This window comes from Syngnathus floridae, chromosome 10, assembly GCF_059516105.1.
Source record: "Syngnathus floridae isolate MCC-2025c chromosome 10, RoL_Sflo_1.0, whole genome shotgun sequence".
Taxonomy (NCBI): domain Eukaryota; kingdom Metazoa; phylum Chordata; class Actinopteri; order Syngnathiformes; family Syngnathidae; genus Syngnathus; species Syngnathus floridae.
This window is the reverse complement of record NC_142422.1, coordinates 13,725,023-13,738,177: the sequence shown is the minus strand read 5'-3', so window position 1 is coordinate 13,738,177 and position 13,155 is coordinate 13,725,023. Positions and strand designations below refer to the sequence as shown.

At 47.8% G+C, this 13,155-nt stretch overlaps 1 protein-coding gene across 1 annotated transcript; it reads left to right on the top strand.

The window, feature by feature from the left end:
- The first annotated feature begins 467 nt into the window (after window positions 1-467).
- gnl1 (G protein nucleolar 1) lies at window positions 468-11,259 on the top strand. The gene is made up of 12 exons (XM_088386051.1): window positions 468-690; window positions 5,666-5,813; window positions 6,030-6,166; window positions 6,267-6,418; window positions 6,639-6,710; window positions 6,819-7,011; window positions 7,278-7,376; window positions 7,463-7,645; window positions 9,060-9,238; window positions 9,605-9,791; window positions 10,038-10,178; window positions 10,297-11,259. The coding sequence occupies exons 1-12, from the start codon at window positions 618-620 to the stop codon at window positions 10,542-10,544; spliced, it is 1,812 nt and encodes a 603-aa protein (XP_088242177.1). The 5' UTR covers window positions 468-617; the 3' UTR covers window positions 10,545-11,259.
- Window positions 11,260-13,155: the final 1,896 nt, after the last annotated feature.

The following is a 13,155-nucleotide window of genomic DNA, read 5'->3' as shown; positions in this document are numbered from 1 at the left end:
AAAGAGAGCATGCATCACAAAACCCCACCCGTACCTGTAGGCCTGCTGGGTGCAAGGCCTGGTACTGAGGTCCGCCACACTTTAACCAATTCCTAAATTAAATGGAAAAGATGTCATTTGTAATACTTCTAGAATAAACCATGAATAAAATATATAAAATTAAATTGACTAATTATTGTCACAGTACATACACCACAATTAACTTATCGTTTTGAAAAAATTGCACCGCACTTGGACGCAGCATCATGAAGTTTTTACAAAATTGGACGAAACTAACAGACCTCATTGTCTGGGGGAATACAATCAGTCACAGTTAGCATTTCAGTCGCGTTTGGTTATTCAAATGTAAAAAATTTGGTGTCAGTACGGCAAAAAAATTCTGTGGAAATTGACGTGTTATATAATTCACGCAAAAATAAATTATTCTAATCTCCTCTCGCTCGGTAAGTGAACATCGCAATGGTTTCGGCCGACATGCTCTGCAGTCTGCAGGAAAACATGGCGTCACTGAAAAGTGGACAGAGTCGAGAAACTTCGTGGCTGTGAAACAGTTCAAGAAACCAGGCGGCTCACGACGACGTTTTCATCACAACCTGTACCCGCTATCTTTCAAAAACATGCCTCGGAAAAAGCCATTCAGCAACAAGCAAAAGAAGAAGCAGCTGCAAGACAAACGGGAAAGAAAGCGAGGTATGGAAAAAAACCAGCCCGCTGGCTTGAAGCATTACCTTGTTAGCATTAGCTGTTACTCAATTAAAGTTTCAGGTAATGCTACTCTTGCCATCATCGTGGCGGCACGTTTGATAAAGTTAATTACTAGTTTCTTTGTAGGCCGTTGTTGTCATTGTAAGCTGTAAGATAATGTCCCACACACTGTTCTTGTCTACACTGTCAAAGTCTTTTGTCAATCGAGACAAAAAGACAATACGCGTTGAGCATTTTAAAACCTTGAAACACCTTTGAGTCTGCTAGCTTAATGCACTTTGGGAAACAACATCGAGGGATTACAGAATATTCTCGATGTGGCATTATCGTTGTTTCATTGTTGTTGTTGTTGTTGTTGTTAGTCACCTAAATGTTGAACAGAGGCTGTGATTTACCGAAGTCAAATTCCTTGTTTGGCACGCTCAAACATGGCGAATAAAAACTCTTGAATCTTGAATTATTATCAAACAGTGGTGATTTGAACACCATCAACATCGACTCGCAGGCATATATTCCTGATCCTCTTTTGAAATGAAAAGGGTAAATTGTACCGCAGCTTATTCAAGATTCAAGATTCAAGATTCAAGAGTTTTTTATTCGCCATGTTTGAGCGTGCCAAACAAGGAATTTGACTTCGGTAAATCACAGCCTCTGTTCAACATTTAGGTGACTAACAACAACACTCAGCACATGTGAAGAACGAAAGATATTCTCAAGCATCCCCAGATCTTAAACTCCCAAGAGGGCAAGGGAAAACTCAAAACTCCAGCTATGGGAAATGAGAAACCTTGAGAAAAGTCCACAGATGGGAGGGTCCCTCTTCTAGGATGACCAGGCTGCAATGGATGCAGAGAGGACACATAGTACAAACAGTGTAAACAAAAAAGGTGTGGAAAGCAGGATGTTATTGCACAGTAATGACTCTGAGACTCTAAGAGTGGTGTGAGTTCATCAGAGCGACAGCCTGGGGGAAGAAGCTGTCTCTGTGTCTGCTGGTTTTAGTGTACAGAGCTCTATAACGGCGTCCGGAGGGGAGTAGTTCAAACAGGCTGCAACCTGGGTGCGAAGGGTCTGTTGAGATGTTACTTGCACGTTTCCTGGTCCTGGTCAGGTACAAGTCTTGAATAGATGGGAGGTTGATTCCAATTATCTTTTCTGCAGTCCTTATTGTCCGTTGCAGTCTGTGCTTGTCTTGTTTGGAGGCCGATCCAAACCAGACAGTGATGGAGGTGCAGAGGACAGACTGGATGATGGCAGTGTAGAAGGTCTTCAGCAGCTCCCGCGGCAGGTTGAACTTCTTGAGCTGTCTCAGGAAGTACAGCCTCTGCTGGGCCTTCTTCCGGACAGAGTCTATGTGGCCGGTCCATTTCAGGTCCCGAGAGATTGTGGTTCCCAGGAACTTGAAGGTGTCTGATGAGAGAATAGTATTACTGCGGATAGTGAGGGGTGAAAGTGGTGAAGGGCCTCGCCTGAAGTCCACTGTCATCTCCACGGTCTTGAGCGGGTTCAGGTCCAGGTGGTTTTGGCTGCACCAGTGGACCAGCCGCTCCACCTCCTGTCTGTATGCAGTCTCATCACCGTTCTGGATCAGTCCGATGAGAGTGGTGTCGTCTGCATACTTCAGGAGCTTCACAGAAGAGTCACTTGCGGAGAAATCGTTGGTGTAGAGGGAGAAGAGCAGTGGGGAGAGGACGCACCCCTGAGGGGCTCCAGTGTTGGTAGTCAGAGTGTCAGATGTGATGCTCCCCAGCCTCACACGCTGTCTCCTGTTGGTCAGGAAGCTGGTGATCCACTGACAGGTGGAGGCAGGCACCGCGAGCTGGATGAGCTTCTGTTGGAGGATGTCAGGAGCGATGGTGTTGAACGCCGAGCTGAAGTCCACAAACAGGATCCTGGCGTACTTTCCTGGGGTGTCCAGGTGTTGCAGGATGTAGTGCAGACCCATGTTGACCGCATCATCCACCGACCTGTTTGCCCGGTAGGCAAACTGGAGGGGGTCCAGCAGGGGGCCCGTGACATCCTTCAGGTGGTTCAGCACTAACCTCTCGAAAGATTTCATGACCACAGATGTCAGTGCAACAGGTCTATAGTCATTCAGACCTGTGATGGCGGGCTTCTTGGCCACTGGAACGATGGTGGAGCTCTTGAAGCACGCGGGCACCTCACACAGCTCCAGGGAACGATTGAAGATCCGTGCAAAGGTGGGCGCCAGCTGCTCAGCGCAAACTTTCAAGCAGGAAGGTGACACGCCGTCTGGGCCCGGTGCCTTCCTGATCTTTTGTCTTCGGAACATCTGGCGCACTTCCTCCTCGCGAATCTGGAGTGCGGGCGCGGCCTCTGCAAGAGAGAGAGTCGGTGACCACGGTGATGGAGGTGTGGACAGAGCAGTTGTGGGGGGAGGTGAGTATGTGGATTGTGCTGCAGGAAGTCCCGTTGTGTGGGAAGACCGATCAAACCTGCAGTAGAACCTGTTTAGCTGGTTAGCGAGCCTTGGGCTCTCCACAGGACGGGGGGTTCGTTTCTTGAAGCCCGTGATGCTCTGCAGGCCTTTCCACACTGTTGAGGGATCAGGATTGGCAGAGAGGTGTCTCTCCAGGCTCTCCCCGTAACACCTCCTGGCTTTCCTGACCTCTCGGTTCAGTGTGTTTCTGGTCTGCTTGAACAGGTCCCGGTCGCCGCTCCTGTAGGCCTCCTCCTTGACTTTGCGCAGCCTCCTAAGGTTCGGTGTAAACCAAGGTTTGTCGTTGTTGTACGTGCAGAAGGTCTTAGTCTGCACACACAGATCCTCACAAAAACTGATGTATGATGTGACAGTGTCAGTGAGTTCATGCAAGTCTGAATCTGCAGCTTCGAAAACTCTCCAATCGGTGCAGTCAAAGCAGGCTTGGAGGTTCTGCCTTGACTCCACTGTCCACTTCCTGACAGTCCTTACCACAGGCTTAGAAGTTTTTAGTTTCTGTCTGTAGGCAGGGATCAGATGAACTAGACCAGGAGTGTCAAAGTCAAATGGACGGAGGGCCAAATAAAAAAATTAGCTACAAGCCGAGGGCCGGACTGATCGAATGTTCATTGAAATTTTTTTAAATGACGCATATAGTCTAGTGAACCTAATTGAACCTACTGAAAACTTAACAAATATATTCCAATATGATCAGATAAATAAAGCAATATTTTCTTATGGCTCTGTCAATAATCTTTAATTTTCAACAGACACAAACGACAAATTTCCTTTATATAAAAATCCCCATAACATGAACATTAAATGAAAGAAACCTTTATTGTTTAAGGCACCATCAGTAACCTATATTTTATATTTTAGCAAAAGTGGGCTAAATTTACTTCAAAGAAAAAAATAATAGCAATTTTCTATCATCCACGCAACTGAAATATTTTTAAAATGTAATTGGATTGAAATACAATAAAATAAAGTGCAAAAATCTATTAATCAAAAGTAACATGCAGTGAAAACAAATATTAAACTTTAACTTTTAAACTTTCTATTTTAGCAAAAGTGGGCTAAATTTACTTCAAAGAAAAAAATAATCCGCGTCTTTCGTTTCATAATGTCGTCTCAGATTATACTCTTTCAGTACCGCCACACTTTCTCCACACAGAAGACACAGGTTTTCCTGCTACCTCCGTGAACATATACTCCGACTCCCACCTTGTTTGAAACCCCCGGTTCTCAGTGTCCACCTTCCTTTTTGCCATTTTTGATGGGTATCTGAAAGTTAATTTTACAGTTATGCTGACGACTGCTGTGCTAATAATAAACACTGAAATGAAGCAGCGTACTGCTCGGTGCGTCACCGTTGCATTGTGGGAAATGTAGTATTGGTGCTTGTAAAAGATCTGCGGGTTGCCGGCTTGCTGCGGTCTGCGGGCCGGTTCTAATAATAAATCAAGATCATCCCAAGGGCCGTAAAAAACCTTCTCGCGGGCCGGATGTGGCCCGCGGGCCTTGACTCTGACATATGTGAACTAGACAGTGGTCCGAGAGTCCTAAAGCTGCACGAGCCACAGAGTGGTATGCATCCTTAATTACGGTGTAGCAGTGGTCCAGTGTCTGTGCCCCTCTGGTGGGACACGTTATGTGCTGTCTGTATCTGGGGAGTTCGTGTGCGAGGTTCGCCCTGTTAAGATCACCCAGAACAATGATTAGTGAATTTGGTAGAAGTTTCTCCATGTCTGTCACCTGGTCAGCCAGCACCTGCGTGGCTTCACTCGCACGTGCGTGTGGTGGGATGTAAACAGCAGCCATGACGATCGAGGAGAACTCCCGTGGTGAATAGAACGGCCGGCAGTTTATGAAAAGTGTTTCTAGGAGAGGGCTGCAAAACTCTTTCAACACCATGACATCGGTACACCAACGTTCATTAATGTAGAAACAGAGACCACCTCCCTTTGATTTTCCGGAGAGCTCCGCGCTGCGATCTGCACGCGTTAGCCGAAACCCAGCTAACTCCATGGCGTGGTGGGGGGTTCGTTCGCTAAGCCACGTTTCAACAAAACACAGCGCGGCGGATCTGCTGAAGTCCGTGTTCCTTGAAGTGAGGAGCAGCAGTTCGTCCATCTTGTTCGCCAGGGAGCGGACATTCGCCAGATGAATTGACGGTAGGGCAGAACGGAACCCTTTCTGCCTCAGCTTTACGAGGGCTCCGGCTCGTTTTCCGCGTCGCCGCCGTCGCGCTAGCTTGTATAGCACCGCCGCTCCGGCTAAAATCTCCGACAAACAGTCTGAATCAGAGAAAACAGGAGAGAAAATACCAGAAGAAGACTGACCGATGTTTAACAGTGCTTCTCTAGTAAAAGTGATCCGGGATGGACAGCATGGACGGTCGTCAGCGTGTTTAGTTATGGTATTTGACGTGTTTCTGGACAAATGAATGTTTAAGCAAGGGAACAGAAGAATTTGGTCAATGTGCTGCATACTGACTGACTGACTGCTTTTACCACCCAGGTGACATGGGCTCGGGACCAAGTAGCCGCAATGCCAGCGCGGAGCGGGAGGCGGACCGGCAGTCAGACACGTCAGACAGCGAGACCACCGACATCCGCAGGATCAATCAGCAGCCCTTCGGCCGAGAGGGAAGACATGATCCTAATAGGTGTCTGCCCCTTTTGCTCTGTTTCCATCCAGTTTTCCTCATCAAATGCATGCCAGCTTCACAAGCAGGACAAATAACAGATTAGCTTCCATATGAGCAATACCGCCACGCGTCGTGCTCGATTCGATCGTGCCACATGTTGCCCGTTGAGCAGACACGGCCCCCGTAAAGCTGAAGTTTGCAGTGACACCAAATGCTTGTGTTTCCTCTCTGGAGGTTTCGTCTTCACTTTGAAAAGGAGAGCAAAGAGGAAGTAGAGAAGCGAAAGAAGATGGCCCAGGAGAAGATCCTGCTGCCCGTCTCCGACAAACAACTGGAAATCGGCATTGAGGACATCTACCCGCCAGAAAGAGGTGGCTTTTTTTCTTTGAAAAATTCTCTGCATGACGTTCCTTTTAAATAGAAGAGTGCTTAATGGGATGGGACGAATGAGCGTTTGATGCTGCTAAACAGGCCTGGGTTTCCCACGACGGCCGCCCTGGAACTATGAGATGAGCCGAGCCGACTTGCTGAGGAAAGAGGAGAAGTCATACAAGCGGTACCTGGACGACCTGCGGTCCAGAAACCCGCCCGGATCCCTCAGCCATTTTGAGCACAACCTGGAGGTAAAATAAGAAGCCAAACGGCTTTGCCAGCGTTTCACAGAGAGAGTCACAGCCACCTCAATGAAAGTTTCCTTGATTTTCAGTTGCGTTCGCTAGAGCATGGCTCCCTGATCAATTTGGCACCAGGCTGCCACAGAGAAAAAAAAAAAAAAACATCGGAGCATATAGATCACTGCCCTCATGTGGCTGTGGAGATCATGTAAACTTTTTTTCCCAATAGACATGGAGGCAGCTGTGGCGAGTGTTAGAGATGTCAGATGTCGTCCTGCTCATTGTGGACATCCGGCACCCGGTAGGTTAAAATTGAAAACAGTTTAGTTTGTTTCTGTTTATTTTTGCACTAGCTCGACTTTCAAGTGTTCTTTTCCCCTCACGTATTTATGAAAGATGTATCTCCCAGGTTCTGCAGTTCCCCCCCGAGGTGTACCGCTACATCACTGGCGAGCTGAAGAAGCACATGGTGTTGGTTCTGAACAAAGTGGACTTGTGTCTGCCCCCCCTGGCGATCGCTTGGAAGCATTATATGACGTCGCAGTTCCCACAGCTGCGCGTTGTCTGCTTCACCTCCCACCGCGGGCAGGCCTACAGCACAGGTGAGCAAGGCTGCCGCACTTTTCGTCTTCATGTTCCCAAAACAGCACCATACCAAAATGTCTCCAAACCGTGCGTCACTGTTCTCCAAATAGGATGCAAGGCCAGCTTGCTTCAAGTTTTTTATCCGACACTCCGAGTTAGAAGTTAATGGAAATTGGATATTCTCCACGGCAGAGCTGACAAATCTCTCTTGGCGCGATTGGGGGAACGTTTGCGCTTGTTGCCGATCTAATGGTGGCCCGCCTGGCTGTTTGCCGGCTCATAGTGCTCCAGAAAAAACGGATGAAGCGCAAGACCGACTGGAGCCACGGCGGTGGTCCTGCGGAGATCCTGAAGTCCTGTCAAGAGATCACGGCAGGCCGAGGTAAAGCGGTCCAACTGCTTGACTTAGGTCCTTTGATGCGACTCTTCGCACATCGGCGTTAAAAATGTCACCTTCGTGCTGCGCAGTCGACCTGTCCAACTGGGAGCGCAAGATCCAGGCCGACATCGTTGCCGAGCAACAGGGAGAGGAGGGGCCGGACGAGCAGGTCGAGTCGGTGCTGGTCGAGCATCAGAGTGATAGTGCCCTGGAGATGAGTAACCCGGCGCAGGAGCTGTACAAGGATGGCGTCCTCACCCTGGGTTGCATCGGTCAGTGTTTGGTGGGGCACAAGCTGTTTGGCTCCTTTCCAAGTTTGAATTAATAATGCGTAGAAATGAATCTAAATTAGTCCATTCTAGTCGCACTGCTGGATTCTGTCCACAATTTAGGGAGCGCGTTATCTGCGCCTCACGGCAAAAGCCTTTGCCAATCACCTGTTATCCAATTTACTCACTGCGTGCTCGTTTGATTTCTTCAGATTTAGGAAAATGCAAAGACACTGAAGCAGAAATTAGACTTACACAGATTGGTTGAGTTCAATCACAATTCTTGTTCAAAAAGCTCTGTTTTCAGGAAAGTACAATACAGCGCTGGGCCCTTCAAGAGCGGAAAGTTTCCATTCAGAAAAGGCAAAGTCCAAGGTTGTTAGATCAGTTTTATATTCAGTAGCACATTGTGGGCCGAGATTGATGGGTGATGAGTCTTCGGGGTGGGGCAAGTTCGAAGGAGAGTCTGCTTGCATGGGAGTGGTGCTGATTATGGGCGATTCGGTGTGGAGGTGGGGTTCTGTTGGTGTGTGTGTGTGGAGGGGGGGCTGTTGTCTTCCATCCCGTCTTTCGGCCTTGGCGATCATCTTTGGCCGAGTCTTTGGGTGGCTCCTTCTGGCACCTGCTAGTTTTATCTACACGTGACCTTCCTGTGAACATTCTTCTCCAATCTTGGACATACACTGTTGTACCTCATTCTTATTCTTTTAATTTTGTCATTTTGTACGAAATTGTTAGTTTTTGGCTGTGACATCATTAATCTATTGCTGTTCTTTTGATACATCATGTCTTTGCTTATTCTTACTTTAATCATGCTTGCAACCGTATCTTTTCTTTGTTAGGCAAACTATTTCCCTCTGTGCAGAGCGTTCAGTAGTAATCAAAAACTGGCGTCTAGCATTAGTCAAAACATAAGATACAATCAAGTACTGAACGGTCAAGACGACTCTGGTCGTGTCCATGATTCAGAGAAAAAACATCAGGCATGCATTACACAGTTCCTTAAGGGTCATTAAGCTATTTAGGCAATCTATCAAAAGTCATTTGTTATTTCAAAGTGCTCAGAAATATATCAGATCATACCTTTCTCATCACCATTTATGAAAAATGTCTAGTTATGTCTTCTTTATTGATTTGGTGTGTAGGTATAATTGTATGCTTAAAATGTTTTTTATTTATTTAATATGTGAATATACTTGTCTGCTTATGTACTTTATTCAATGAGGTTTGAGCATATCTGTTTTTGTAGCTAGACAGGACTTTTTGTATTTTGACCCCATTTCCTGCAGCACCTTTTGTTAACTGCGGCCACACTTCTTTAAGTAAAGTACAACTTTTGTCTAAACGTATGTAGCTCCTCATCTCAAAGCAAGTTACCTCAAAAACAAGTTTGAGCGCTCACTCTTTTCATTTTTAGGATTCCCAAATGTTGGCAAGTCGTCCATCATCAACAGCCTGGTTGGCCGGAAGGTGGTGAGCGTCTCACGCACCCCTGGCCACACCAAATATTTCCAGACTTACTACCTCACCTCCACCGTCAAACTCTGCGACTGCCCAGGCCTCATCTTCCCCTCCTGTGTGGATAAACAGTTGCAGGCACGAGCAAGTCTCCCCCACCCCCCCCAGACACAGACGTGTGTGTGTGTGTGTGTGTGTGTGTGTGTGTGTGTGTGTGTGTGTGTGTGTGTGTGTGTGTGTGTGTGTGTGTGTGTGTGTGTGTGTGTGTGTGTGTGTGTGTGTGTGTGTGTGTGTGTGTGTGTGTGTGTGTGTGTGTGTGTGTGTGTGTGTGTGTGTGGGTGTGTGGGTGTGTGGGTGTGTGTGTGTGTGTGTGGGTGTGTGTGTGGGTGTGGGTGTGGGTGTGGGTGTGGGTGTGGGTGTGGGGGGGGGGGTGTGCGTGAGTGCGCGTGCGTGAGTGTGCGTGCGTGCGTGCAAGCTCCCTCGTAACGTAGTTTGTTTCCTTAGATTCTGGCCGGCATCTACCCGGTGTCGCAGTTGCAGGAGCCGTACAGCTCGGTGGGTTATCTGTGCGAGAGGACCCCCTTCCTCTCCGTGCTGAAGCTCAAGCATCCAAACTTGGAAGAAGGCGACAACCGGCAAGGAGAGCGCCTTTCGAACCAGGAGCCCTGGACTGCCTGGGATGTTTGCGAGGGTACGCGCCTCTCCTTGCAAGAAGGGAAGAAGCCAATTTTATTTTGCTTGACTCTCGCTACGAGTTGCATTGGCTGTGGAAAAAATACATGTATTCCACTATGATGAGGAAAGTTTTCTGTGGGGTTGCCACTTTGTAGGAATCAATGCGCCATCAATTAGCATTCTGATTTATCAATTTTCCCAAAAGTTCACATGGCTTCACTTTTGGAGCTTACACTGTGCCAATGCTCCTCTCGATCCCCAGCATGGGCTGAGCGGAGAGGATACAAGACGGCAAAAGCGTCCCGAAACGATGTATACCGGGCGGCCAACAGCCTCCTGAGGTTAGCCACTGACGGCCGCCTTTGCCTGTGCTTCCGACCGCGCGGCTACAGCTGCCTGAGAGGTGAGCCCAATCAGCAATCGGCTTTGTGTCCCAAACCATATGGCAGGGGCGTGGAAACTCTACCAAGAGCTCGATTGCGGGGCAAAAACATGATGTTCTCTTTGCCGGCAACGCTCAGAGCATTGGGAGAGCCACACTGACATCCCAAAGATTCTGGCCTTGCAAGGACGGACGTCGGAGGAGGACACCGCGGGCAAGAGGGACGACGAAGAGGAAAGCGAATCCAGCACCGAGCCCGAGGAAGAGAGAGACCGGGATGCGGATGACGACGACGATAAAGACGAGGGCTTTGGGTGGCTCGGGTCAAAGCAGCGGACTGTTTCGGGCTTGGCGGGCAACAAGTTTCATGTTCTACAATGCGATTGAACGGAAGGAGCTTGGGGGACTTCTTTGGCTCTGGTGTCTTCCTCATTGGCCGCTCGAGGCGCGTTCCGTCTTGTGTGTCGTGACTCTCTTCAATGCAGATGTTTGTGCGAAGGACAAAGCCGCCACGATCATTGTCTTTTTGGCAGGATTGTCAGCCGAGCATGCTAGTTGGCTTGCTCGCTGAGGAGGCTAGTTAGTGTGCCTGCTGAGGACGCTAGTTAGCCTGCTCGCTGACGACGCAACGCGGACTCCGTTCCTGTACTCCGACAAAGCCACTAGATGGCAGAAGGTACTGAACAAAATCACCTCTGGGCTTCTTGCCTCTTTCATTTGTTACTTGCCAGAGCTCTGTCAATCAAACTGAGAGTTAGCTTCATTTCCTGATATTTGCACACCGGGGCCCCTGATGGAGAAAATATTTTTCTACTCCATGCTGTGCCTCACCTCTTGTTAATGCACAAAGCTTCTCCTCCTGATGTCGGGCAGCCGTGTGGCTTGTATTTTTTTAGGTGTGTTCTCACAGCAGGGAACAAAACTTTTGTTTGTCCGGCTCAGAAATGGCCGTCCTGGGCGTGAAATGGCGAGCGCTCCTTGGCCGCGGTCGACAGATTCGTTATTATAATTACAGGGTCTTCTAAAGTGTGAAGGCCAGTTGTCTTGGTTCCAGAATCTCTTCAATGGACCGCTTTCTGCAATAAACCGGGAGTGTCCGAAACTTCGGTGTTGTCGCATCTGTGAACAGGCTTCAAACTACTCCGGAGGGCATCGAGGGAGAGACTCGAGTCACGTACTCGCCTCACATGGCCAATTTTTGACCTTGAGAGTTGCTTCGCATGGGAGGACTTTTAAAAAAGTTTGCATTTTCAAGGTGGCGTGCAAAGGTTATCCGATGTGCTGTGCTGAGTCTGCAGGTATGGATGTCTCTCATGTTTGGATTCAATGATTTTTTTTTTGGTAAGAAATTGGGGCAAAAGATTGTCAAGGTTAAGAGCCACAACAATGACATCGAACTTCACTGTCACTACCCAAAAATGATAAAACTGAACATAAGCAGTACAGATGCAAATGTACTGCCAAGTTGAACGATACCCAACAGCGCCCCCATATGGTAATAGTTTTTTACTTGAAGCGAATGGAAAATGCGCATTTTCATTTAGTGATTTATTTTGCTGGCCACTCGAGAGAGCCAGCATGCCTAACTCCCACTCTTTGCAGACGGCCAACCTTCCGAGAAGGCGTGTAATGGCTAAGCAAATCTGGGATAACTGCTTTGGATGTCTCCCTAATTGCCGTTGATCGTCTCGACGTCTAACTCGTGTCAATATATCCGAGACGTAATTTTGGATCGTTCTGCTTGTCAATGTGGCCTGACGTTTATTCCGCCCCACCCTGACAGCGTTCACGCGGGAGACGGCGACCAGCGATAATCGGCGAGCGCCGCCATAAACTATTTACTTTCGGGAAGAGGCTGGAAATTCCCAAGTCTTTCTTTTTTTTTTTTCTTGCCAGTGCATCGTCGCGACGACTTCCCAGCTCGTATGCATCTCATACGCGGCTGACGAGATCATCTCCTGCCATCTGGAATTGTTTGAGATTAAACGCAAACAGCGGCTGATGACATCCAGACGCGAACACGCACGAGGGCGCAGGAACAGCGTTGTTGCTTTGGACTCAGATGCGTCGTCAAATGCATCTGCTTTCGTTTGGTCGCGTCTCCCTTGGCTTGAGACACACCGAACATTTGGCTGAGAGCCGTTAGCTAAATGAGAAGCGGCGCAAAAAATCTCATTGAAAAATCTCATTCGGGCTTTTGGCAGTGCAAGTTGCCACTTGACGGTGAGGAAAGGTAGCCTTAATGTCAGGTGAATGGACGCACCAGATGCGAGTACACCACAAGCTCGTCCTCACATCGCGATGCAGCAAAATTGGATAATCGGGTTTGAATGATGTGGAAGATATCATACACAAATAAATAAATTGGTTCCAAAATTAAAAAAATCAAGCATTTTTATGTTGCTTCTTTGAATTTAATTAGCTTAACTGGTTTGAACTTAATTGGAGCGTTTGTTTTCTCATGTTGTGACCTCTTTGAAGGGATTGCCACTTTTGCAGGACTGACAAGTTCATTCCTATTGTGAGATGGTTATCTACTTTGAACTACCTTGTACCTTGATCCGAGTCATAATGGCATCGAATCGTTTTACTTTTAACTTATCACACCGCCATCTAGATTTGTCCCACAGCGTCGGCGGCGCTGCGCTAAAATCAGATTTGTATTCTTAATTTAATGTGAAATTTTAAAGGTAGGATTTTGAACTCGTGAAAATAATTCCACGTCAATTGAGCTGGTCCGGACGGAACATCGGAGACGTGGTTACTCGTGGCGTTCAGGTGCAGTGATCTCAATGCGTGCTTTTGTGTCTGCCGATAACATCGGTGTGTTCAGCTTTTGTGGGAAAGTGGCTGATAACTCTTGGGAATGTGTGTGCAGCCTGCTGTTGGAGTGCTGGCTGTGGACACTTTGTGGAAGGTGAAAGACAGCCACGTTGTATTCACACAGTTGTCATGTATTATTGTCCAGCCATGTGAATTCATTGTTGGACGAGAGTGT

What these genes read in the sequence shown, in the direction of transcription:
- gnl1 (XM_088386051.1), top strand. Translation starts at nt 618, where the DNA reads ATGCCTCGGAAAAAGCCATTCAGCAACAAGCAAAAGAAGAAGCAGCTG. An exon ending in TGCCTGGGATGTTTGCGAGG is followed by an intron (nt 9,792 to 10,037) that starts GTACGCGCCTCT and finishes CTCGATCCCCAG; the next exon opens with CATGGGCTGAGCGGAGAGGA. An exon ending in CGGCTACAGCTGCCTGAGAG is followed by an intron (nt 10,179 to 10,296) that starts GTGAGCCCAATC and finishes GGCAACGCTCAG; the next exon opens with AGCATTGGGAGAGCCACACT.